The sequence below is a fragment of the Peromyscus californicus genome, unplaced genomic scaffold (genome assembly GCF_007827085.1).
Source record: "Peromyscus californicus insignis strain IS unplaced genomic scaffold, ASM782708v3 Scaffold_10__1_contigs__length_136768540, whole genome shotgun sequence".
Taxonomy (NCBI): domain Eukaryota; kingdom Metazoa; phylum Chordata; class Mammalia; order Rodentia; family Cricetidae; genus Peromyscus; species Peromyscus californicus.
Genome location: NW_026294391.1, coordinates 110,327,085 through 110,354,614, shown reverse-complemented (window position 1 = coordinate 110,354,614; position 27,530 = coordinate 110,327,085). Strand labels below are relative to the sequence as shown.

Genomic DNA, 27,530 nt, shown 5'->3' with positions numbered 1-27,530 from the left:
GACTCATCGAAGAAGTGGAGCTGATAAAGAATCAGCCCTGCCTCACAGATGGAAGGATTAAATAACTTAATATATTTAACACACTCAGGATGGTGCTTAACACATAGTACTTGTATAATAAATTTTTAGCTGTTATGTTATCATCATCTATGGGGACAGGTGGAGAGGAAGGGACTGCAATAGGCTTGCATTCGGAGGCTTCAGTGGATGAACCTTTGAGTTGAAAGTTGATTTTTGAAACCAAGCTAGCTCTGGGTAGAAAAATGTAAATTTAAAGTCACCAGGGAGTCTCCTTGCTTGACAAGGTAGAGCTTGATTTTCCCTGGGGTGAGGGGGCGCGCAGGGCGTGGGGAGGCGGGGGGGGGGGGGGGGGGGGCATTGGCTCCCAAAAGCTCTGTTAGAATGAACTTCGTACCTGGAAAGCATAATCTTAAGTCACTATCACACTTCAACTCCCTAGATCAGTTGGATTCATCAGATTAACCCTCCAAAGTATCAGTGCTCTGAGGCAATAAGATAACGATCAGTTTGCTGGCTATTAAGAAGACAGATGTGGAGGAAGCAGGGAAAAGACAGAGCTCTTCCTACCTGACCAGTTCCAGGAGGCCAGAGGCCAGACTCCAAGGTGGGGATGGGGGTAGGTCAGGCAAAGGAGGAACTTACATTGCATGTGCACCTACTGTAGAGGGAGACTTGCTAAGTACTTTATGTGTATTATCTCACTGAACTGCCCAACTATAACTCTTTGTTCCTGCTGCTATAACAAAATGTCAGAGGCAGGGTAATTTGTGTACAGTAGAAATATATTATATATTTCTCACAGTTGTAAAGGCTGGACAGTCCAAGATCAAAGCACTAACAGGTTTTAGTGTCTGGTGACAGCTTCCAAACTCTTTTTGCTTTCAATATGTCACTTCGAGGAGGCAGATCTCTGAGTTCGAGGCCAGTCTGGACTACAGTGCGAGTTCCAGGACAATCAGGACTATCTCAGAATAAAAAAGAAAAAGAAAAGAACATCGGATTGTTTCCTTCAACCTCCTTTATAAGAGCTCCAATCCACTCATGAGGATGGAACCCTCATGAATTAATCACCTTCCAAAAGGCTCCCCTTAATACTATCATCTGGGTTTAGTTCCAGCATCTGAGTTTAAAGGGATATATACCTGGATTGTGCAGAAGCAGCTCCGAAGCCTTAGAGGGGATAAATAAGGCACCTGGAGCCACACAGCTAATGTGAGGTACTGAGGGGCAGAATTTAAAATAGTTTATTAAGATCTGAGGTTTAAAAAAACAATAAACTCATAGTATGTAGAGGTAGATAAGTCAATTGGGCAGCTAAATAGCTGATGGTAATGACATATGACATTTGAACTGTATGTCGTAGTGTTCATGTGGGTACTAATGACATGCTGGTCTCACATAGGTCAGCCATCTCATCTCTTTCCCAACAATACATGCACCAAGTTGTACCCCTGCCCCTGCCTCAGCAATAGCCACGTACATCCTAGTAAACATGCGATTAAATATGAAAGTTTCTATTAGGCTTTGAGGGGCACATATTTGGATATGCACAGGCTTGCTCAGTCAAGAAATGGGGCAGTAAGATTAAAAAAAAAAAGGCTCTGTAAGGTCTTATTCCCAGTTGGTACAGTGCCTTCAGGCACATGATTTCATTTGTTCCCATAGCACCCTGAAGTGGGGAGAGCAGAGATTATCCAATAAGTCTGGGTAAGGGCAGCCATGGCCTACAGCAGATATGTCTAGAGGACAATGTTTCTTCTTCCCTGGTAGGAAAGCACAAAGAATGAATGAGCCACACTGCCTGCTCACAGCCTGGGTCCCTCAGATGAAGAGAGATGCTTTCCTTCCTGGTGCCTCTCCTCCTCAACATGTCCAGTTGGCTTGCAGGCCATTATCAAGAACCCTGACTTCCCCACATCCGACTCCCTTGATTTCTTTCAATCGTTTACTCATATGTTCAAAATCCCATATTCAGAAGCGCCGGCTATCTCCGAGGCACCATTCTGATCTGGAGCTGCATTTATAAGGAAGACAAAGGTCATTTTGTTGTGGACAGTTTTGGCGAAGGGAGACTGACAAAGTGTATGCCTTAGAATTTTGGAACATTTCAAAGACATTTCATAGTATATACCATGGATTTTCGCCTCCTCTGTGGTACATAGAGACATACATTTGGATGTACACTTGGAACAAACCTGCTCGATGCAAGGTGGAAACACCTTTTGATTCAGTCTTTTAACATGTGTTGAGTGCCACCTATGTGCAGAGAATGATATTGGGGAGTTTGGAGAGATCCAGAAGATTGAGACCATAGGGGGTTCCCAGTCTGAGGAAAGAAGAGGTGCATTTCTTTGGGAACCCCCAGGCTGTAAAAGAAGCTAAGAGTCCAGAGTAGAAAGACAACCGATCCCAGGGCCCTTTTATAATGGGGAATCCCAGTTGAATGTAAAAGAAATCCAGCTGAGTTTGGAAGGAGCTGGGAGACCCCTCCCCACAACGAGACAAAACTAGGTAGGGGACAGCTCCAAGCAAACAAGAACGGGAACATGACAGTACCTGCAGAATGTCTCCCAACAGTGAACCAGGAGGCAGCATCTCCACGGGACGGGTTGGGGCACAGGGACAGAAGGACGCCTTTTAGATTGGGGTGGGATTTTGAGGTTTTGCTGCGCGCATGAAGAGCTCACTCACGGGGCCAGTCTAGGTAGAGGGTACTTGCTGAGAGACAGCAGGAGAAATAAGGGTGGCAGGCAGTTACCCAAGTCTTATGCTCAACCTAGGCAATCACCTCCAATTTAATTCAGTTGAAGACGCAGAGGAGAAAGGAGGCGGAGTCAGGGAAGATCTTGAGTAAATCCCCTACTTGAGACTACAGAGCGACAAGGGGAAAAAGAACATGATTAGGGTCAGAAATGGATTGGGGTGTAGTGGAAATCCCAAATAGGGTCCTCCTCCAAATGCCCAGGTATCCTAACAGCTGTTAAGGAAACCAGGTGAGAAAGGGTTAAGTGTGCCCCTCCATTGATCCAAATGCTTCCTGTGTTTGAAATCTTTCAGGTCCCTACAAACCCTTTGGACCCCGGCCAGGCAGGCATTGTCCGGGGACCGGTTGTGGGTTGTCCGAGCAGTCGCTCAGCCTTTGTTGTGGGGCCACCTCGGGGGTTCCCTCTCGCGTCCTGGATAGGGCTGCAGCGTGCTTGCCGGGAGGGGGGCGGTGCGGGAGGCTCGCTCCCTCTCCCTCTTCCTGCTCTTCCCCCCCCCACCCCCAGCCCCTCCCGATGACCACATGACCAAGTGGGCTCGCGGCCAAACCACAAGCTACAAAATGCAGCCCCCGAAGTGAGCCGGGAAGCAGTCTCTCCAGCAGCCTGGACCAGCGGGTAGTTGCGAGTAGCGGAGCAAGCACAGCCGTCCACTTGGAGAGTTTTTGCCGCTGTCCCAGAGCCACCTAGGCCAGCTTCGCGGCGCTACCCCCGCGGAGGCAGAGGAGGCTGCTGCAGAGCAGAGGCGGCGAGCAGGCGTGGGGCCAGCAGCGAGCGCCACTGCTGGGGAGCGCACCCTCCCGTGGTCCGGGAGCCACGCGAACTCCGTGCTCGCACGCGCCAGCCCCGGCTCGCGCCTTTCTCAGCGTCCGGGGTACCCCGGCCTCTCACCGCCCAGCTTCGGCGCTTCAGGGCCGCTGCAGACCGAGCTGCAGCATGAATCTGCGACTCTGCGTGCAGGCGCTGCTGCTGCTCTGGCTCTCCTTGACTGCTGTGTGTGGAGGTGAGTGCGTGCCCTCCCGCTAGCCCGGGCTTCCCCCGGGGCTCTCTGGAGCTGCAGCCTGCGCTCTCCTCTCTTTCTGCCCCACTCGCGCTCTTCCCGCCTCCCTGAAAGCCCGGCGCGAGTCTTGCAGGAGCAGCCACGCGCCAGCCACACTGGGAGGCCGATTGACAGGGCATCCGGGGCCAGGGGGCGACATGCTAGGTAGGTACTCGCTTCATCATCGGACCGTGCGGGGTTCGCTATTATCTCGTACATCCCCACTTGGCCCCTCCTGAATGCCCTGCGCAGTTTAAGGCTCTCAGGGTTACAGACTTGCACCCTGTGTCCTGCACCCTGCACCCCACGTGGTGCCGGGAGAGGAGGATGGGGGCATGTCCAGCTCACCTCGTGGATCAGCGGAGGCGACTGACCTGAGCCGAGTAGCCAGCGCTCCACGTTGAAGGTCTCTGGGTCTTGTAGTTTAGGGGCTGCTGGCAAGTTCAGGGGCTCAAGCGGCTGGGCATGATGTGCCAACATGTAGACGTGACACTTGTTGCATAGTCAGGAGCACGCTGCGGGGGCGGGGGCGACCGCAGTGGCTAGTGGATCCCAGCTGTTGCTCCTTCCAGCCTCTGTGTAAGCAGAGGCAGCCTACTTAGGCATATCTGGACTGGACAGGGTTCGGCTGGTCTCCTCCTGTACTCCCCAAGGTCCTGGATGATCTCGTTCCCTGCTCCATTGTGGGACACCTGGCCCACAGCCTCCATCTCTCCAGAGACTTGCTTCTTCTATATTCTGGCTTCATCCTCCTCTCTTGCCCCAGGTATAACTTTGGTCCCGGTCCCGTCGTGTCCCGTCCCCCCCCCCCCCCCCCCCCCCCCGCTCCAGATACCAAACCAGCACAGGAAGGGGCTTCCTTTCACTTCCACCTAGACCAACCCTCCACCTGGAAATTCTTGGCACTGGAACTTCCTTGCCTACTTCGGGTCTTCAGTGTCCCAGGAGCCCCTGCCCAGGCTGCCTGTCCTCTGTGCGTCAGAGCTTCCTGAAGCTGCCAGCTCCCACCTTCAGCTGCCCCCAGTCCTGTGATCTGGCTGTCACTGCAGCCTGCCTGGCACAGCAGAAAGGGAAGGTCAGGACCAGGTGGACGGTTGCCAGTGCCAGGGCTGGAGTCACAGGGAAGCGAGAGTGGAGAGAGAGAGAGAGAGAGTGAGGAGAGAGAGAGAGAGAGAGAGAGAGAGAGAGAGAGAGAGCGAGAGAGAGAGAGAGAGAGAGAGTGAGAGAGAGAGAGAGAGAGAGAGAGAGAGAGAGAGAGAGAGAGAACAGGACAGTGGGCTTCCTAGAGGAAGAGCTCAGGAACTTACTTAGTTTGAACCCCTCCAGAACAGGAGGATGGCCCGCTGCCCGGGAGCCTCTGGGGTCCTGGCCAACTCTGCCTGCCTCTCTTTGTAACCACCTCCTTTCTGTGTTCTTGTTCCTGGCATTGCCCTGCACTCAGTACATTGTCAGGCTTCTCAGGAAAGCACACTGGCCTGGTTGATGCCTCCTGCCTCTAGGTAGCTGTCCAGTGGTCTCCTGAAAGACCCTAGCACCAGGGCAGCCTCCTCCTTGGGAAGAAGGGTGCAGACTTTCTCCCCAGCAACTCCTGCCGGTCAGGCAATGGCAGGAAGGTATGAATAAAGATACCACAGCAGCCTGGCCCTCCATCCTGGAGCTTACACAGCCAACATGGTTGGCAAGACAACCACACCTTCATAGTTTGACTTCAGGCAAATAGTCTGAGTGGTGCCTTTAGAGAACATGATTGGGTACAGAAAGGGTGCCCCAGAGGAGGCTGGACCACCTGGAACTGCAAACTTCCCCAGAGGGTGAGAGGAGGGTATAAGGGAGACTTAGGTTAGTAGATACTCTGTGGGCCCTTCAGGGTCTAGCTGTTGAGGTATTACTAGTACAGGGGTGACCTGATTTCAAGGAAGTTAAGCAGGCTGCCGGAACACCTTGGATTTCTGGTCCAGACCCTGAAACTTCTCGCTTTGTCTCGTCCTGTTACATTAAGTCTTTTGCACACCCTAATGTGGGTATAAGCATCACCCTTACATTTTATTTAAGACTAGCATTGGTGACTTCTAAAACTCCCACTATTTTCCCACCTCTTGATCACTCCCCGAGCCAAGGAGGGCACCTTCGTGGAGGTAGCCAGCAGCCAGAGCTTCAGATTTGTGCACTCTACTTCTCCTGTGTCCTGGTCTAGAAAGTGGAGCCCTAGAAGAACCTTGTCCTTAGCACAGACTTGCACGAACTCTCCACAGCTAGAATCCTCGAAGTTTCAGGCTCAAAAACCATGCTTCCTTTTCTCTTCCGCTTTCTGTTCTGACTTGGAATGTTCACCTGCCTTCTCCCCTCCTCCAGCTACACAGACTTCTCACCACCTCCTGACCTAGGATATACTTTGCTCTTCTGAGTCTGAGAGTTTCGGAGTCCTGGCCAAGTGTCCCTTGGTCTCTGAGCACCGCTTTCTCTCTTTCTCCTCCCCCTTGGCAGCTTCTACTCCAGCATGCAGTGTAAGGACAGCTTACTGTACCCCTCCCACTATGGAGGACATCGACGCCACTCCATCTCCAGTTCTAAACTCTAGGTATCCTTGTAACCTGAGCCAGGCCTGTCAGCAGTAAAGTCCTAAGGCTAGTCAAGCGAAGGGCAGCCTTTCCAGAGCCTGGTCCAGACAAGCAAAGGTGCCACTGGAAGACAGCACAGTCTCGGAGAAGGTGGATGTACAGTCAAAGAAGAGTGTCTCATATCTCAGAGACACAAGCAGAGCAGTGGACAGAGCATCACTGGTGGAATCTCTACCAGAGCCTAGGGGTGGGCTTTTAAAGCGATCGCTCTGCAGACCAGACCCCGAACAAGAAGATAGCTGCACCATGCCTGCTGAGGTCGGCATGTTCCTGAAAAGTTTCACAGACTCCTTTTTGTGTCTCAGCAGGGTTGCAGTTCAGGTTGCATGAAAATCGAATCCTGTTCTTCCCCTGGCTGCAATTCTCAGCTTGGAAATGCTGTTGCCTCACTCCTATGAACAAGGGCTCCAATCCTCTTGGCTTGAGATTCTCTGGGAAATAGCTCCTGCTTCCTTTTAAGCAGAAAATTAGTTGGAAGGGCATATTGAAGTGTATTGGGGTGTTCCCCATCTCTAAAGGGGAATGCCTTTTGTACAGCCAGGATCTCTGCAGTGATGAGAATCAACGGCCTCTAATTTGTTCTTTCAGACAGGACAAAGCCAGGGTTTCAGGTATCGGCTTATCTGACTAGACTCTGCAGCAAAAGTAGGAAATGAGTGGGTGATGGGATCAGAGTGCAGGAGGAGCACAGACTTCCTGCGATGGGGAGGACAATGCGCTCCAACCCAATAGGATGGAAGAGGCCAAGTGGCTTCTGGGGCGGCCACTTTCCCAGGCCTGGCTGAGCTCAGGGTGGATCTTCTCTGCAGATCTAGAGTCTAGACATCTTCCTGGCCTGAGTCCGAGCCACTGTCAGCATGCTGCTCATCCTGGCTCTTGACTTCCCTTCCTATAGGGCCCTTCCCCCAGTCTTCTCTGACTGTCGTAGACACTTACAGTCTGAGGCCATGAAGACATGGTGGGATGTGTGTGTGTGTGTGTGTGTGTGTGTGTGTGTGTGTGTGTGTGTGTGTGTGTGTGATACTTTCTCCTTCCTGGCACTATCCATACCTATTTAACCCATGCTTGCTATACCTCTAGGGTACAATGGCCTGGACCGTTGTTCCAAATCCAGTAGTTGAAGGCATGGGCATGAGAACCAAGGTCTCACCTATTTAATGCCCCTAGGGTCCTTCCCTTATGTATGGCCATGTGCTGGACACAGTCCTTCAAAAGTGTCTGTGGTTCTGACTTCTCATCAGCATCACTTAGAATCACCCTCAAGGCTCAGGGTAAGCTTTGATGAGATCCTAAAACTTAGGACATCAGCTAGATCAACTGATGGGGACCAAGTAATGGTCCCCCCCCCCCAGCCCCTTCACGGAGGGTAGCAGGAGGGCAGCTCTAGATTAGTCCAACGGAAGCAGTCACTAACCCTTCTCATCTTCGTTCTTCTGCCTCCAGTGCACTAATATTATTTTTTAATCTCAGCTTTCATGAATCATAGGTTTAGAGGCTCAGTTGACACATTGACACACTTTAATCCTGAGCCCCAAAGTGTGGCAAGTCAACCCTTGTAAACCCCTGGGTCCTAATGGGCCTGGTGGTTTTTCTTGGACAAAAATGGAAGGGTGTTGTAGGGATAGAGAGGGTGTGTGTGTGTGTGTGTGTGTGTGTGTGTGTGTGTGTGTGTTGTGGGGAGGTGTAGTGTGCTTGTCTGGCTCTGAGTGGAAAGGAAGAACAGCAGGCCTAAAGTCTACTCAAAGAGGGCCACAAGGACAAACCTCACCCACTTTTGGCCCAAGAGGATGCTAAATGCCTGGAAATTGTATGCAAGCTGAGAAAAACTTGTAAGAACCAAGGGGCCCAGGAAGAGTAAGGGGATGTTGGAGGCAGGGAGGATTGTGGGAAGGAGGGGTAGCCAGCTGGTTGCTATGTGGAAACTGAGCCAGTGGTGGGAATTCCTTGGTGGATGCCAGTGAGACTCAAGGAATAGGGATATAGCTGAAGGCAAATCTGATGGTGTAGGGAACAGAGGCTGGTATTCATTATCATTGGCCTTAGGCACTGCTGTGTTTCTGAAGGCCACTCCCATACTGGGCATTGCATAAGCATCCTACTCATCTGCCTCTTGCCCAGAACCATCTCATTCCTGCACACTCTCTGCTTCTAGTGTCCAATGGTGTCTCTGGGTACTAGCTCAGCTTTCCTGGCTGAACTTCTGGCGCTGTGAGAGCTGGCAAATGTGCCTTCTCCCTCATCTTTCCCAAGAACATCCTGCACAACTTGGATTCCATTAGGGCTCAGTAGCATCAGATGACTTCTGCACTAAGCCTGATGTAGGCAGATGGAGTCGGGAGCCTGGAAGGGTATAACGGAAGCCAGGTGGAAAGAAGTTGTATCACATTTTGAATAGGAGGTATGATCTAGAATGGTAGGTTGATGGGGTGGTGCCAACCCCAACAGCCTACCCCACTCCTGGTACATATGCATTCATTCACTTGTGCCATATTATTAGCCTCTAAATGTGGTCACAGGCTGAACAGACCCCAGTGCAAAGCAGACTGAGTCAACTGTGTCCCAGCCACATTCACAAGGAAGCCTCAGGAGCAAGGAAAAGCCTCACAGATCCCTAACTACTGATGAGGTGTCCAAGAAGGACAGATGAGATCTTTAGCACACAGAAGTGGGTCACCCTGCCTGTCCAAGGATGTAATCATAGGGAGTCATGCATTTGGTATTGCTTTAAAATATTGCAGCCAAGAAAAAAAAAGGAATATGATTCCATTCAATAATTGTGACATCTGGGCATGAGTCCATGAAGGAGCATCATTGTGATGTTGTGTGTCTGAAATGTTTGAAGTACACCAGCTTCACGGGTGCCGTAGGGATCATTGTCTGTGCACCCCAGCCAAGGATAGGCTTGATGCTGCAGAGTGCACCCCTAATCATGACATTTCCAAAGGAAGAGCTTGTTTGTGCCTGTCAGATACATGACATAACTGTCCAAAGAATATAAAATCAGTGACCTCAATGGCAAAACGAGTGGCTCTGCTTGCAGTGTACAAGTGGCACATCTTTTCATCAGGGTCAAAAGAAAATTATGAGGGGCGCCACCTTGTGGAGAAGTTGCACTATTCCGTGGACCGTGGCCTCCTTTGCTGTCTCCGTCATCTATCTTCCTGGCTAACCGATTCTCTCCTCTCCACAGTGCCACTGATGCTGCCTCCAGATGGGAAAGGGCTAGAAGAAGGCAATGTGCGCTACCTGGTGCAGCCCAGAGCTTCGAGGACTGGACCAGGGCCTTGGCAGGGAGGAAGGAGGAAATTCCGCAGACAGCGCCCGCGTCTCTCCCATAAGGGCCCCATGCCTTTCTGAATCAGGTATTTGATCCCCTTGTCAGTTGGTAAAGGGGATAGACAGCCTGCTATTGAAGGGCAGACACCAGGGGCTTAGAGCTTCCTGGGAGCTAGTAAAGTGCTTATCACACTCCTCTATTTTATAGAAGAGGAGATTGTGGCCCAGAGAAGGGCTTAGCACTTGAGGCCAATCTCCTGACTCCCTCCCAAGAGCTGAGTTTTGTTTTCCTCCACCCTTCTGCCTGGGATTAGACAGGCTGGTGCTGCTGAGAAGTTCTGGAAGTCTTAGCAGGCTTTGGCTGGAGAGGTGTGCGGAGGGCATGCCTACAGACAGCCAGCGTGCACACTTCCCAGGGCCAGGGGCAAATGGGAAGACAGCAGAGAGCCTCGGGACTGTCAGGCAGCGGACAGGAGAGCTTGGGTGGTAGTGTCCAGAGCTGTGAGAAGCAGGGAAGAGTGAAAGGTGGCCAGCGAGAGCAGGGTCCCCGAGGCCTGGCCTGCTTCCCCTCCCACTGCAGCCGGAAACAAGGGGGATCATCTTGGTGTCTTGGGAGTAGGGGTGGAGTGGGCATGACTTCTATTTCCTCTCTTTTCCTAGGAGGTTCCCTTAACCTAGGATATGTCTGTGACTTCTCTCTGGTTATTTTGTCTTCTTAGGATTGAAGGGCTCTGCAAGTGCTCATCCGGTGCCATTCTGTCTACTCCACAGATTCGTTCTCTTCTCTGGAACTTTCACGTCTTGCACCTGTTCTAGCTGCTGATGGTCTCGGCTCTTCTCACCCACCAAGTTCCTCTAGTGGCATGGTCCTGCCCCTCATTTGGATGACTCCATTTCTCTCACAAGGATCCATTTGGCCCATCTTCCTGGCCACTCCTTGGACTGCCATTGGAGACCTTGCTTCTCCTCAGCCTGCTCCATGTTCTAGTCCCTATCCATTGGCCTTAGCCTTCACTTGGCCCTTCCCTCTTCTCATTATCTTGGGAACTGGGCAGGAACACTCCCTTCTTCAAGGGATTCCTTCATTCCTTCCAAACACATTCACACTTTCTTATTGATTGGACTTCTCACGTAAAACGGAGTACAGAGATGTGTAACAAGAGACTTTGGTTGAGAGGGATTGGGTGTTGGGATCCAGAGAAGGTGCATTGGGGACACTGAAATGTGGGCATGGTGAAGGGCTGAGGAGAATAGCTGTCATGGCCTCTTTCTCAGCTCTCTCTGGCCCTGTCGAGGAAGAGGCAAAGGAGAGGGGCCCATGAAGAATTTTGTCACTGTGTCTTCTCCCATCCTCATCCTTTGCTCTGTTGCAGCTAGTTCAGTCTCCAAGTCCCAAGGGGAGAGTGCTGAGCCTGACATGGTTCTCTTCCCTCCTGGGAGTAAAAGCTAACTAAGCAGGAGAGTTGTTTTTGCCAAAAAATAAATAAATAAAAAATAAAAATCACAGAAAGTCAGAGTCCAAAGGACCCTTGAAGATCACTTGCTTCCTTATGCAAAAGCTTGCACAAACAGAGGCCCTGGAGAGGGGACTGACCTGCTCAGACCACTGCAGAGTCTCAGTGGGGACCAGGTCTCCCCAACTCCCACTTTATGATATCTTTTTTCCTCTCGATGATGTCCTTTCAAAGCAAATGAAGTGCCTTTTGTTGGGTTTAGTGCAGAGGGTGGCTGGGAAGGACGGGGAGGGAGAGGTAAGCCAGCTGTGAACTACCCAGTGTGAGCATGGATCTTCCCCCTCCCGGCCCAGCCTGGAAGATACCCTAAGTGGTGACATATGCCACACAGGCCAGGTCCCAGCCACAAGCTCGGGCTCAAGCTACTTTAACTGGGGTTCTCAGGCACTGAATCTACCATTGAGCCCCTGACCCTGGTTGTCATGATCCCCTGTGTAGACCCTTGTTCTTGTGGATTTGGGGGGAAGTGTCAGAGGATGGAGAAGGGGTAAGAAAGGAAGGAGAGAATGAAGAAAGGAGGAGAGATGGGAGGAAGTGTATGTGGGGTTTATCACTCCACCAAGAGGCCCCATATCTTTTTTTTTTTTTTTTTTTTTTGGTTTTTCGAGACAGGGTTTCTCTGTGTAGTTTTGGTGCCTTTCCTGGATCTTGCTCTGTAGACCAGGCTGCCCTCGAACTCACAAAGATCTGCCTGCCTCTGCCTCCCGAGTGCTGGGATTAAAGACGTGCGCCACCGCCACCCAGCTGAGGCCCCATATCTTGCCAGGAGTCTTTTGCAGCCCTTCCCTGAAGGGAGACCCTCATCTTTTGCCTGAGCAGACGTTCTTCTCAGAGGCCTCCCAGGAGGGAGAAAAGACAAGACAGAAGCTTGATATTCATTTACAGATGTGTAGGGCAGGGGGAGTCAGGACCCTCAAGCCCCATAGTAACCCCAAGATTGCCTATCCACCCCTCCCCAAAGCCTTTCCTTCCCATCTTCTGCTGCTAATGCTGTTGCTGCTGCTGCTGCTACTGCTGCGCTTCAAAGCCCGCCCTGGGGAGCTGGGCCAGGCATATCGTCCTCACCCCTTGCGCTTGAAGTGAGGGCTGGCTGGTTCCTCTTCTACTGCTGGTACCCCTACCAGGGACCGGGCCTCCTTCCTCTTTGTGATTTCTGCGTCTCCTGCCTTATCAGCCTGCCATGCCCAGCCCCACAGGGAATGGGAGAGAAGAGGACAGCGGCTGAGATAGAGGGGAGATCGCAAGAGAAGAGAGGAGTGAATGGGCCTGGTGGGCTGTCTTATTTAAAGTGGTTGTGTATGATTCTTATACTAATTTATATAAAGATATTAAGGCCTTTTGAGTTAAAAACACCTGTCCCCTTAACTGTGTTTGCTGTGTTTGTAAAGATTGTTCTGTGTAAATATGTCTTTATAATAAAGAGTTAAAAGCTGACAATTTGCCCTTACTCTTTGAGGTCATATTCAGGAGGGGCATTCCTTTCCCCCAAGGGCCGTCCTTGTCCCTGTGCCCACAGATTGCACGTGTCGGGAGGTAAGTGCTTGCTTCCCAAATTGGTTCTAGGTCAACTGGCCTCAAACCGATTTGCCACAAGCTCACAAAAGGACTGTCTATGTTTAAGGGCCAGTTCACATAAATGTGAGCCCTTTTAAGTCCTTCAGCGTCTCTTCGAATGTCCCCGTTTTTCTGGCAGTGTCATTTAAAAGTTTTGTTTTTGTTTTGTTTTTTTTTTTTTTCCAGAAGTGATTCATTTAAGGCCATGCTGATCAAAGGTGGGATTTGTACTAAACGTTTTGTATCCCTGGTGGGTGTCTACTGTTTTATCTGCTTTGGAATACTTTCAGGAGTTTTTAGCCAGGTTGCCTGTCTTGAAAAATGTTGTTTTCAGTCATAAATACATTTGGTAATGACTTTGTATGTATCACTTTATGTTTCACAAAGTGGAGTTGCTTGATGAATGAGATAGCCTGAAAAATAAAATGCAAGGAGTTCAATACAAGTCGGCCCCATCTGTCTTACTTTTTCATGCTTGTTGTCAAAACGTCAATATCTTGCAGAATAGACAGGAACATTGGGTACATGCTAATTTGGTTAATAAACCCATTAGGTGCGCACAAGCAAACACAATGCAGAGAAAAACACAATGAGGAGACAGAAATTGTCAGAATAGATACGTTTGATAAATCTGGTGAGAAATTCTGTAGACTTGACAAGTATTTAGTGCCAAAGAGATTTAATTTTAAAGAAAATGCCATCAGACAAACTTGCTAAAAAGCCATAAAACTGCTCAATAGGCAATATCACAGAAAAAGTCACCTACAAGCATGCTTAAGTATCTCATCATTAACAGAATGCTGCACATTGTGCCATGGTGATTTAAAGATACGGCATTTTGTTGGAATTGCCTCTTAGGAAAACATGTAGTTTTGAAATCGCTGGTTTGCCGTTTAAGTGAACTGGTTGTCAGAGGAACTTAGCACATTTAGGCAGAGCTTGGATTTGGGGTGGGCTTTACAGGGATTGGTGATTGGTTTGTCATGACCCTAATCCTCCCCCCACTCCCCCCGCAACAGCTCTCATTTCACATGGACTCAAAGGCAAAGGGGTGGCACTGGGCCACAAGTATTCTGACCCACAAGTATTCAGGCTTTTAGTAGGCTAACAGAACTCTTTAGAAAAATACGAACTCATTTTGTCATTTTGACATCTTGGACAAAAAGGCGTCACTCCCATCTTACAGTGAGAAAACACTCCAAGAGAGGCGAGGCACTTGGCCTAAAGTTTCATACTTTGTGATTATAGAGTCCACATCATGAATTCCAGAATGCAAACTCTGTAGAGTAGGTCTCCTAATCATGAGAAACACAGCGTTTGGTTCAATAAGTGAAACTGAATTTTAGAGTAGGAGACAGCATGGCCTGGTGGTATCAGAGAGTGAAGAGAGGCTGAGTGATGATTCAAACTGGCCCATGAGGACCCAACAGCATCTGGGAAGAGGATGGTGAGCAGGGGAAGTAGGGGATAAGAAAGGAACAGCAGCCACCAGGTTGCACAGGGCAAGTGTAGTGAACTGGGTACCAGTGAGTGGGTGTGGGCTTGACTTCCTTGGGACAGAGGACAGGCGAAGGAAAACTGATGTCCCTCTGTAAAGATGACTTGAGACCTAACTAGAGCAGGACCATATAGATTATATCCATTGGAGCTATCTTGACTTGAACAAATACAATAGAATCAGAGCAGTGTTGACTGTCAAAATGCTGAGCTTTCTAGAGATATCCAATCCAGGGCCTTAGGGACACACGTGGCCCAGGATCGCTGTCAATGTGGCCCAACATAGAATCATAGGTATACTTAAAACATTGAGCTTTCTTTGTAACCTGATTATGTGGCTCTTTCTCATTTTCATTTATTCATTTATTTGTGTATGTGTGTGCATGTCTGTGGGCTTGCTTCTGGCAGTGCGCACATGGAGGGTCAGGCTTGTGCAGTTCTTGAGTGTGACAGGTGGAGATGTCAAGGTCACACAAAATAAATGCATGCATACTCTTCCAACCTACAAGTCGACATTAGATACCTGTGCTAGATGAATCAATGGCAATTCACCTGATTATTTCTGGACAAGAGGCCCCAGACTGAGGGGCTGAGGGAGCTGGGCAAAAAACCTGGAAAACACCACAACTTCCAAATCCATCTAGAAACAAGGAAGCCTTTGAAATGACAGAGATTGGGGGAAAAGATTTGGGACATGCATGGCTTTTTAGATCCAGGTATTTGTGTCAAGTGAGCCATGGCTTCTATGAAGCCTTTCTCTTCATACTCTCTGAGTGACTTGGGACCCCTAATTGGGGCTGGGCTCCTCTTCTACAACCAGAGATCCCATAAGGCCTGGCCTAAGTGGCCATTCTAGGGTGTTTATATAATTCTGTTTCTAAGATCTAAAGACTATTCAGCCGAATTTCTCAATCCAAGGTTTCTCTCTGCCCAGATTGAACCGGTGCCAGCTAACCACCAAAGAAAATGGTGGAGAAGGCTTAGTCAATACCTTCCTGTCCTGGCCAGCAAAGGCCGTTCACTCTGCCAACATTTCTCTGGAACACCCAAAAGGAAGGCCTTGCGAGGTCTCCTTTGAAAACCTACTTTTCCCTTACTAGTGGCCAGTGTTTGGAGAGGTAGCCTGGCAAGGAACTCCCGTGCTGCTGCTTTGGACTACAGCCGAAAGGTCAGAGGTACACGGAGACACTTCCTTGAACGTCTCACCTCAGGGGTCAGACACTTTTTCTGTACAGTGTTTTCAAATCTGTCCCACCTATTAATTACGTCTGCCTTGTCCTACAGAAGCAGCCATAGACAGCACATAAATCAATGGGTGTGGCTTTCTTCCAACTAAGCTTTATTTATAAAAACACGTGGCAGGCCATTGTTTGGCCAACCCCGCTCTAAGGAAGCATCAGCCAGTTCTTCAACTCACCAGTCAGACTGTGCCCGGGGCAAGGCGGGAAGACTAACTTTCTGTAGCCAAGTTTACAGTTGAGGGAATGTCATCAACTGGCTGTGATATGACCACTGAGCCAGGATGTGATAATAGTCTCCCAAAGTGCTTTCAGTGGAAGGAGAAGTCTGGCTTTAAGATCATGGGTCCCATCCTGGTACATTTACTCATCTGTGTGACCTTGAAAGCAAGGTCATGGCCAGGGTGAGCCCTCTTTTCCTTCTTTCCCTGGCTGCTGCTGCTTACTTTCCAGTGCTGTGATTAGGACTGCACAGTACCCCACAGGTGCAGGGTTCCACACAGACCTTAGCTCCCAGGACTGGCTCGCTCACTAAATGGATCAGCCTCATACGAGCCCTGAGAGGTGAATAGGGAAGCCATTACCTCCACTTTATACAGGGAGGAAAAAAAACCGGTTTGAGGAGGTAAAATCACTTGTTCAAGTGCATGGAGTAGCTCTACTTGGCAAGCCAAGCTTTAAACCCAGGGCTAGCCTCAGCATGGGTTCACTGCTCCCCAAAGGTCTGCATGCCAAGCCGAGTGTGCCTCGGTCACTGGAAACTTCAGCTCTCCTAGACAACACACAAGGCCTTCTCCAGGGACAGATTAGGCCCACGGCATTCTCCCCTGTGCCAGCTTTAGCTTGGGCTGCAGCACGGAAGGCCTATCCAAAGACGCCAAGAACTCAATCTGGTGGCCCTGAGATGCAATGGTGGAGCTAGACACCTGTTCCAGGAGACTGACTTAGTATTTAGGGATCCTTTCTCTAAGGATCAGGGGCCTGTAAATCTGGGTTCCAGTCCTGAATCTGCTTCTGCATTGGTTTTCCAGGCAGCTTGGCCATGCCTTTCCTTGGCTGCTTTAGGACTCAGCCCCACCCCCTCCTCCTTCCCTCCTCCCCCGCCAACTAGGCCAGCTTGAATAGATAGATGGCTTTGAAACACCTGTGAATGAATAATGCTTATAGCTGGGATCCTAGCAAATAGTGAAGGTGCTTCAGGTGCTTTGGGCTGTCGGGTGGCGGCAGTTCCAGTCTAGGAGAAGAAATGGACATAGGGTGGGACATGAACTTCAGACTGAGAGGAAGGCCGTTGCTGGGTTATGTGTGTCTACACCACTTCCCTTTACTCCAGGGAGGCTGGTACCCCCTTGTGTTTCTCTCATTGTGCAAACAAAATGCTTTCCTATCTTCTTCAGTGTTGAAGAATTGGCAGGCCATAGTCGAGGGAGCCCAGTAGCATGGAACTCCCAAACTCAGAGCTCTAGATCCTTCCCCAGCTTGGCCAGTAGCTGACCATGTGATTCCAGCCAGGTCACTTCATCTTTTGGGATTCCCATTTCCCCTCATCTATCTGCATAGAAAAATCTACCAGTGGCCTCCCTACCTCAGCCATAAAGAATCCCAAAGTCAGAGCTGACGAGCCTGGGAGGCCATTCTGTGAGTCAAACCCCTTCGTTTTTACAGATGGCAAAATTGAGACTCAGACCAGGAGAGTGGCACTTTAAGGAGGACGTGACTAGGGAACACTAGAGTGCTTCTCAGGTGCCATGCATGGAGTGTCCCCTGCTCTGCCTTGGTCTCCATCACAATCCTATTCTGTAGCCGAGGAGATAGAGGCACTGAAGAGCTAAATCACCCACTAGTGGAAGGGTCTTGCATGGCACATGCAGGTGATCTCAGAGAACTAAAGTCGTTTTGCTTTAAAGGAAGGCAATGGAGCTGGAGACTGGATCCATCACTTCGTCTTTCTGAGCCTCAATTTTATCCTTCCTGAAACAAAAATCATAGTCCTTTGCAGGCTTATAGTAACTGAAGTTCCTGAAGTTAAAATGTTTGGTATAGTGCTGTTGTTGTAGAATGTCACCTTAACAAGACAAAGATGTGGCACATTTGTTTATGCTGCAGAATATTTCTTTAACTGTGTAAAGGTGTGTTACATTTGTTTCTGCTGCATTTGTTTAATTATGTAAAGATGTGTTGCAATTGTTTCACCTTGTCTACCTAAGGCACCCGATTGGTCTAATAAAGAGCTGAATGGCCAATAGCTAGGCACAGAAAGGACAAGCCGGGCTAGCCTGCAGAGAGAATAAAAAAGGAGGCGAGATCTAGGCTGAAAGAGGAAGAACGAAGAGGAGAAAGAGGGACATGCCTGGGGCAAGAAGCCAGGCAGCCGGCAGCCACTGGACATAAGAGAAGCAGTGAAAGTGAGAAAGGGGAAAAGCCCTGAGGCAGAAGGTAGATAAGAGAAACAGGTTTTACGTTAAAAGAACTAGCCAGAAACATGTCTAAACTAGGCTGAGCGTTCAAAACTAGTAAGTCTCTGTGTCGTGATTTGGGAGCTGATTGGTGGCCTGAAAGAAAAAAGCCTGGTACAGTGCCATGAGCCAGTGTCTGCGCGCGCACACACACATGTGTGTGTGTGTGTAAAACATTGCCTCCTTCAGCAGGTGCTTATGAGCCCCCCCCCCCGCCCCGCTTTGCACGTGGAAGTGTTTTATAAGGTGTAGAAAGCTATAGAAATTCATTTCTGAGGCTGTGAATATATCTCAGTAGTTGAGTGTGTGCTTAGCATGCGGTTAAGTCCAGCTTTCCACCACCACCCCTAGAAAAAAGAAATCTTAACATTTGCCAAATGTGTACAGAGTGCCTATTATGCACCACATTCCGTCTAAGTTGGAGAGAGAGAGGGACAGATGTCATTCAAAATCACAGTAGATGTTTAACCATGGGGCCCTGGAAGAAAGGTCAAGGCTTCTAAGGCAGTTTCACTGGGGACTGTACAGCTTTCAGAAGGCTTCCTACAGGAGACTGGGGAGATGAGACCTCAGGAATGAGTCTGGAGCAAGAAGGAGGGAGGTCCTTATAGAAGGAGCCCGGGGCTCCTATTGAAACACTGATGTACAACGGGATGGATATGATTTCTTCTTAAAGCCACTTTACAGGTAAGGAAGAGAGGTTGTGACTTGCCCAATGAGAGATTCCATTGACCTCCGACATGTTGGACTGATTCCCTTCCCTGCCGTAGACTGGGAAGGCTGGGTACCTGATGATAGATAGCTAAGGCATTGTCTCTGGTAATTTGCTCAGATGCTCTTATCAATTTTACCAATTGCTTAGGAAGGGCAATGCCCCTCCCCTTTACAGGACGGGGTGGTTGAGTGCACCTGGGCCAACTTGCAGGCTGGCAGGATACTTTGAAAGCTTCTGAATTCTGCCATCCTAAACAGTGGCTCAGCGGGGCTATCTCCAGTGGGCTTGCTCAGTTTTAGGGTGAAATCTGGTGTGGCGTGAGAGGCTTCCCCCTGCTGGCGCAGTGTTGGAACTGCAGCGACTTTTTCTCCTCCATTGAGCTCCCCACTTGCCAGTGAACTCTTCAATGGCTACTATGCTGTTTGCTTCCGATCTATCTCTTACGCCTACGACAGCCTCTGACTGTACGAGCTGTGTTTGAGCAGCGTATTTGTTTGAAACACGGAGAGAGGTTGACATCTAAGGGTGCCGGGCATGAATCCTGTGGTGCGAAAGAGCAGCAGCCCTGCCCCTTCGGTGGTGTCTTTTCAGGACTGTCCTGGACTGGTTTCTGGCCCTCAATGAATGCTTCCTTCAGTGAACTCCATGTTACCACTGGTCTCTTCCGTATCAGGGAGTGACTGAGGGAAGCTGCATAGCTTTTTCAGGCAACAGCAGATATTACTGCATGTATTTTTGGGAAACCTCTCAAGGAGCGTGTCTAGCCTCTGCTAAGGCCCATACCCTGGGATCGTCTTTGCCCCTGTCTGTGCTGGTGAAGCTGTATAGGGTGTTTCTGCCCAGAGAACATTCTGATCGCTGGACATTTCTGTGCCATGATAGTTACCCAAGATTTTCAACGGTGTCACTCCACCTACTTCCCACTCTCGTGGACATCATGTGTATTTTAACCCAGAGCTTTAGGAGACCATGAGGTAGGGTAATCATTCCTGTTTCCAAGCCTCTTCTAAATGACTAACAATACTAGCCCACCCTGCCTAGTCTCAGTAAGCAAAATCCCCTGGTGAGGTTATTAGCTGAGTATTTGAGCCACTATATTGGGACAAAAGTGTCACATCAGATCCTAATGAACCCCTGGACTTCAGTCAAAGGGAAAGCTTCTGGGTGAGCTCAGAGACATGGGAGCTTTGGAAAAGACCACTGGGTTTCTAGAAACTGGCTTCAAGTAAGTGCTCACATGCAGGCATCACTTTGACCTCTCCCCGCAGGTAAAGCACACCAGTCCAGTCGCAGCATTTCTAGGAATTACCCTCTTCAGCTCCCCACCTGTGGCTGTGATGCTTTTCATGCACAAGTACAAGCAAGGAGGAGCTGCTTGCCTCGGCTTACCATTGCCAGGCATGGCTCTTCTCTCATCCACTCCACACCTTGCTCTTTCCATCTGCTGTCCTCTCGATAGTGTGGTCCTGAGTCTGAGAAGTGCTGTGAACGAAAGGAAGCTGTTGTGCCAGCTCTACATGCCAGATAACCGGATCCCTTCTGATCACCTCCCTTCACTTCCCTTATCTATACTGTGGAGATGACCCTAGTAGCTCTTGCTGGGGGTCTTTAGGCTCCGTGAAGAAGACACGGAAACCAAAAGCAACCTGAAAAGAAAAATCACTACTAGAAGCATGCAAGTGGAGAGTTCAAAGCTCCTGGGCCAGCACAGAGCCCTGTCCTTGGCAGGATGCCTTCTCTCTCCCAGCTGGTGCAGGAGCGTGCACAGCCTACAGTCCTATAGCATCCCCCAATTGATGGGAGCCTATGCTGAACCATCATACCATTAGGCAAGCCAATATTTATCAAGCACTGATGTATGAGGTACTATTCTGTGTTCTTTATATCTACTATACTCATTGACTCCCTAAGACAGCTCCACCAGGTAGAAACTCTCACCCTCCTTTTGTGGATGGGGAAAGCAAGGCTTCATAAGCCTAAGCAAATTGCCTAAAGTCACACAGCCAGTAAGCTGCGCCACGATTTAAAGATTGTAACCTAGTTCTGGAACCTGTGCTTGACACAGTCACTACTATGATCTAACAGTCTATACAATCCTTTCTGAGGAGTTGTTTTGCCTCTGTTTGCTTTCGTCCAGTAATGAGGAATTCATTACTTCCCAAGGTAGCCTGCTGTGGCTTCACACTGGTAGACTCTTTTGGCAAGTCTGGCCAAGTTTTAGTGATCCAGACCTTAATGATCTAGGTTCCCTGTAGATACAAGCAGGGAGTAGGTTATAGCAAATATTCTCCTTGTGCATCCTCACATAGATCATGGCATCACTTTTTTTTGGGGGGGCTGGCATTCATTCACATCTCTCTCCTGATCACAGAATTCTCCAAGGTACCTAGGCTTCTTTGCCACCTCATGGTCCTGATGCAGTGGCGAAAACTAGACAGGGAGAGTGACTTGCCCAAGCTTTTGTGTCAGTTAAAGCAGGATTTAAAATGGTTCTGTTCGCCTCAGCATTCTTTTCATCTGAGGACAGTGGATAATCAGGTTTCATCTCTAGTTATAACCCAGAGCATCCACAGCACTCAGTGTATTGATAGGTACTCACTAATGCCAAATGAATGAATGGGCTCTAAGAGTGTGAAGTGCAAGCCCACAGCCTCCTTTCTGGCTGGCCTCAATTTCCTGGAAGAGTTAGTTTTACATCCTGCTTTGAGATCCTTAAAAGCAGCATTTCCATGGTAACAAAGCATAGACTTGCCACTCTAAGGCCAAATTCTTTTCTGTCACACAGAATCTGAGCTCACTCCAGAAAAAATACCCTAAATGCCTCCAGTGTCTGAGGAGCAGGCCACTGTTAGATGGGAGACCTGAGGAGTAGGCACTGCCAAGGGCGGATCCCCCAGAGCATATCTCCTCAGGGAAGTTCTTGGGCCCATCGACCTTGCTGGGGTTTCCATGGTAACAACACTAGGCTAATGGGTTGCCAGGGTGACGGAGCGCTATTGCTAAGATTGCACGGGACTGGACCACACACGGCTGCTGAGTTGAAAAGATGCTAATAACACCTTTCTGAGTCTCTATGACAACAACACTCAAACACCCGGTTGGCTTTGTCCCGAATGCAGATTAGGCCCCCACCCTTCACCCTCAGCAAAGAACACCCTGGAAGGTGGGCCCCCTAGCCCAGTGTGCTTAGGATTTGGCCCTTGCCATTCCTTTCCAGAGGGAAGGGAAGGTCCAGGTTTATTCCCCCCCCCCCCCCCCCCCCCCCCCGCCCCGCCCGCCCTCAGTCTCACTCTGCTTACCATACTGCTTCTCAGAGTGTCTGGTTGAAGCAGCCTGGGTCTGGAAGAAGGACAGGAACAGGGCTTAGCCTGATAGATGTGGGAGCAAATAGAGCTCAGGTGCCTTTGGAGTCGAATACCCCTCTTGCTGCGGCTGCTCTCAGGCCACTTGAGTTCATGTAGTCGAGGAGCAAAGCGAAGACCATGGGGCCAGAGTTTTCAAACTTTCCAAACACATAAATTGTATGAAAGCAGGATCAAAGCCCTCCGCATCAACCATCAAGTCTCATTCTTCCTACCAGTGTCTCCCTGAGGCACCTACAATTCTGTGGAACACAATTTGGAAAGCCCCAACTTTGGGTCAGTCCGTTTTGTGTTCCGTTTTGTGGAGAGACAGAGAACCAGAGAGATTGACTGACTTGCTTAAAGCCCCATAGGCAGTCATTCGTCTAGCCAGGACCAGTCCCTGGGGGTCTTGTGTTTGTGGAGTCGCTTCTCTTAAATCAAGATGCTATGAACTTCTGGAAGATCTCTAACTTGGACTCTTTGACTACTAGTTTTTCTACCTGTTTCTGGAGTTCATATTAAAGGTGTGTGGGGAGGAGAGAAGGTTCCATTGTGGGGCCAGGGAGAAGCATTTAGGATGGTCCTTCCAGAATTGACTCCCACACTTGTGTGCTAGCCAGTAGGCTAAGACGGGCTTCCGAGCTAGTCAACATGTCGTCTTCATAAGAAGCCGTCAAAGCAGGCATGATCAGCTCCATTTAACGGAGGAAAAGGAAGCTAAAGGCAGGGAAAAGTGAACCCCAGTGCACCAACCTGGGTGAGCATCTATCACTTCACAGGGGTGCTACTTAATAGCTCCAGCAGAGAATTTTGTGGACAGTGTTGACCCATGACCTCTCTCTGGTGACACTGAGCTGAAGCAGGCAGATTCATCTAAGTCATTAGAGACCCCTTACTACCTGCTTCCCAGACTCCCACCAATATCCACATGCAATACACTGTCTTGTCAGGGAGCATTGAAGGGCAACTCTACTCTTTAAAGCAGGAAGCATTATTTCTTCACAAAGTTGCGCAGCTGCAGGCCATAACAGGCACACGATCTTGTTAGTATGAGGATAGCTATGGTGATTCCTAGTTACCATGGAAACTCAGGAAGGTGTATGAACATGAGTTGCATCAGAGGTCTGCACTTATTGCATGTGGTGTACACACCTAAAATCCCAGTACTTGGGAAGCTGAGTGGGGGCGGGGGGATAAAGAATTCAAGGCCAGCCTGGTCTACAGCCAGGTCTATTTAAGACCTTGTCTCAAATCAAACTAAACTAAAATAGCAGTGACAAAAACAGTTTGTAGGGCCGGCAGGATTGTTCATCAGGTAAATCACTTGCTGTGCAAGCCTACGGCCTGAGTTCAGTTTCTGGAACCACATAAAGGTGGAAGCAGAGAGTGGGCTCTACAAAGTAGTTCTCTGATTGTCACATGTGCTGTGCACGAGGGCACCTGCACACACACCACACCCACAGTAAGAACAAACAAAATGGTTTGAAAAGGTCTGCAGTTCCTTTGGTCTCGGGCAGCAGCACAGTCGCTTTCCCACTCCTTGAGTGTACGGACTTGTGGGGCCATGTGTCTGACTCATGAGTTTGGTGGATGTAGTCCCTTTTGTTTGTACTACAGCAACTGGCAAAATATTCAGGCTGCTTGCCAGTGGCTTCCCCAGGACTTTACCTGGACTCCAGCACTGAGCTTTCTAGGATGTACCACTCCCTCCACTGAACAGCCTTTTATTTTTCATTAAAAATTTATTTTTATTTATTTTTATGTGTATGGGTGTTTTGTCTGCATGTATGTCTGTGTACCACATTTGTACCTGGTGCCCACGAAGGTCAGAAGAGGGCATTGGATCCCTGGAACAGGCAGCTGTGAACCACTATGTGGGTACTGGGAATAGAACCCGGGCCTCTGGAAGGAGCAATCAGTGCTCTTAATTGCAAAGCCATTTCTCCAGTCCCTACATGAACATTTTTCTAACCTCGAACCCTTTGTGTTGTTTGGGAAAACCATTGAACACTGGATAATTCATAAACCACAGAAATTTGTTTCTCATAGTTCTGGAAGCTAGAAATCCACGAGGAAGGTGCCAGTAGGTTAGGTACCTGGTGAGGCTTGCTATCTGCTTCAGGATGGCAACCTGTTGCCAAGTCTTCCAGAGGAGGAACACTGTGTCCTCACATGGCAGAAGAGTAGAACTGGATGCCCATCTCCTTCTCAAGTCATCTTTTCAGTCTCCCAGGAAGTCTCCATGAGGGCTCTACCCTTGTGATTTACCTCATAAAGATGTATAAGTACATCTGCATAGGGGGTATGTGAATATGAGTGCAGGTGCCCATAGAGGCCATAGACATGAGATCCCCTGGAGCTGGAGTTCTAGGCAGTTGTGAACCACCCAGCATGGGTGCTGGGAACCCACCTTGGGTCCTCTTGAAGAGTAATAAGTGCTCTTAACTGCTGAGTCACCTCTCCAGCCCAAGACCTGACCTCTTACTACGGTCATATTGGATTCAGAGGACTTATTTAGGTCATCGTTCTCCCTTGAATTCTATCTGTTGTAGGGTCACTTTCCTGCCTCTCCCTGACTACCTCTCACGGTCACACACTAGGTGCCTAATAAACGCCAAATGAACAGAGATAAGGACAGATGGCCATAAACACCTTTCCTCTATTCCTTTGTGTTTCTACCCTCGTTTGGTGTCTTTAAAGCTTTGCTGTTCCTACAAAGGCCAGAGAGCCTACTATGTACTACTCTCATGCTCCCCTGAGTGTCCTTTGGAGCAATGCTAACTCCACTCAGAATTCCTACTGTAGCTGCCTAACGGTCCTTCCTTCCAACTGCAGCCCTCTCCTTGTGCCCTGCCCCAGTGACTGTGATATTGAGCCATACTCCCCATTGCTTTTTACTCCAATTTTCTAGAACATGAGAGTCTGGATAGTCTCTGGGCCCCCTGATAGCACAGATGGTTACAGTGAAGTGCGTTTCTACTGGGTTGTCCTACCTAAGATCAGGCATGGAGGGCTGGGGTCCCTGGCTTCTGCAAGGGCTCTAGCTCTCTCCTGAGGAAGGATGGAAGGCCAGGTCAGGGCAGGAATGTGGCCTAAGATAGGGATTCTAAAGGGAGACCCCAATCTCAACTTCTGCTCCATTACAGGCTGAGGCTGGATGAAAACAACCTCTCCCCTCCCAAGCTTGCCTAGTGCCTACCAGGTCTAACCTAAAACTCTTGCACTGGGCTTGAAGGCAGCTTCCTGAAGAGCAAGAGAGACTGAGCAGTTGGGAGAGGGGGACATGAAAGGTAGATCTCAAGCAGGGCTACCTGCCTGCCTGCTGTCCCTGCAGGGCATTGTTAGTTGGCATTGATCTCCATGCACTATCTCATTAGGTCTTATCCAAGCCCAACTAACTCCTGTGGCTTCAAGTTCAACAGGCCAGTCTGCAAGGCTTTTCCCAACACACCATCCTCATACTCCAGCCTTACTATTTCAGTTACAGCCTCTTAATAGTGAAGAAATTTCTGCTCATTTTCCTGCTTGGACCTAAACCGTGGTCCTTCATTCAGTTCTTTGTGCCATGAGGACAGTTCCTCAGCCTCACAGATACAAGGAATTCAACCAAGATTGGTTTTGAGCTGGCGCACAGGAACTAGCACTGAAATTGAATACTTGAATTCTCCATTCTGGCTCATCTCTGCATTGTGTATATGACTTAGGGAAGGCCATTTTCCTTCTCTGTAACTGCTTCCTCATCTGTGAAATTGAGGCGATAGTCTATCAGTCTCACTAGGGAAATATGAGGCTCACATAAGAATGGATCTTTCCATCTTGAAAGCCCTTTCAAGCTGCAATGTGCTTATAAACACCCATAGGAGGTGACAAGATGCCTGTCTTAGGGTTTCTATTGCTGTGAAGAGACACCATGACCACAGCAACTCTTATAAAGGAAAATATTTAATTGGGTGGCTTATAGTTTCAGAGATTTAGTCCATTATCTTCATGGTGGGACATGGCAGCATGCAGGCAGGCGTGGTGCTGGAGAAGGAGCTGAGAGCCCTACATCTTGATCTGCAGGCAACAGGGAGTGGTCTGAAACATTGGATGTGGCTTGAGCATATATGAGACCTCAAAGCTTGCATCCACAGTGACATACTTCCTCCAACAAGGCCATACCTCCAACAAGACCATACCTACTCCAACAAAGCCATACCACCTGATAGTGCCACTCCCTATGAGCTTATGGGGGCCAATTACATACCACAATGCCCTTCTAACTTTCCTAGGTATCTGGCTTTCACCATACTCCTCCAAGCTCTGAAGTGTATTTCCCTTTACCAGCTCCTTGTCCTCCTTCCTTGGCCTTCAAATGTGCTCAGAGATTCCCTGTCTATCTCCAACATTCTTCCACAACCAAACTTCTCATATAAATGGTGTTTAACCATATGCCTTCATTTTATTTCATCCTTACATTCCTATCTGTTGGTTCTTGATGTCACTCTTCACCTCTCATCTTCCTTTATGGTCCCATCAGACCCTTTTGGTTCTAATGGTCCTCAGAGAGCACCAGCTCCTGGTATTCCTATCCTTGTCCAATCTAACCTGCTTTAACTGTGGACTGATCCTAGAAAGGTTAACAAATGGACAATGGTAGATGGATAGGCAGGCATTTCTAAGATTACACTATAAGACAGTGATATCTCTCTTTCTCATATTCTCTCTCCACCCCTTCCTTGCTCAGAGAAAGCTGGTTGCTATGTTGTAAGCTACCCTCTGGAGCGTTCCACATGGCAAAGCACTGAGGGCTGCCCCAAACCAGCAAGTCACTGAGACTCTCCATCCAATAACCAGCAGGCACCAGGATACTCCTGCCAGCATCCATGTGGTTGAGCTTGGAAGTGAAGTCTCACTTGAGTCCTGCAATGACTACAGCCTGGCTGACACTTTGACCCCAGCTTGGAAGAGAACTTAAGATGCAGGATCCAGCTAAGCTACACCTAGATTCTTGACTCAGTGATTATGAGTCATTATAAACATTTTTTTTGAAGTACTAAAGATTGAAGCCAGAGTCTTGTGTATACCAGGCAAGCATTCCACCACTGAACTACATCACATTCTTTTTTGAAACAGGGTCTCACTATGTAGCCCTGGCTGATCTGGAACTCCCTGTGTAGACCAGGCTGGCCATGAACCCATGGAGGCTCACCTGTCTCTGCCTCCCAAGTGCTGGGATTAAAGGCATGCACCACCATGCCCTGCTCTCCTTTCATCTTTGAAGGATTTGTTTTTATCTTATTTTGTGTGTGTATGTGTACATGAGTATGATGACTAAAGAGGCCATACGAGAGCATGGGAGCATCTGGAGTTAGAGTCATAGATGCTTGTGAGCCACCTGATACGGGTGCTAGGAACTAAGCATGGGTCTTCTGCAAGAGCAGTAAGTGCTCTTAACTGCCGAACCATCTCTCTAGTACCTCTCTCTTTTACTTTTTATTTTGAGACAGGGTCACA

General features: G+C 49.1%; 1 protein-coding gene across 2 annotated transcripts; it reads left to right on the top strand.

Annotated features, from left to right (window-relative positions):
* The first annotated feature begins 458 nt into the window (after window positions 1-458).
* Window positions 459-13,229, top strand: Apln (apelin). 2 transcript variants are annotated; one of them, XM_052738851.1, is made up of 3 exons: window positions 459-3,786; window positions 9,631-9,802; window positions 10,488-13,229. In XM_052738851.1, the coding sequence occupies exons 1-2, from the start codon at window positions 3,720-3,722 to the stop codon at window positions 9,795-9,797; spliced, it is 234 nt and encodes a 77-aa protein (XP_052594811.1). In that variant the 5' UTR covers window positions 459-3,719; the 3' UTR covers window positions 9,798-9,802; window positions 10,488-13,229. The 2 variants fall into 2 exon arrangements, with proteins under 2 accessions (XP_052594811.1, XP_052594803.1); XM_052738843.1 differs by having other exon boundaries at window positions 3,307-3,786; window positions 10,436-13,229.
* The last annotated feature ends 14,301 nt before the right edge of the window (window positions 13,230-27,530 follow it).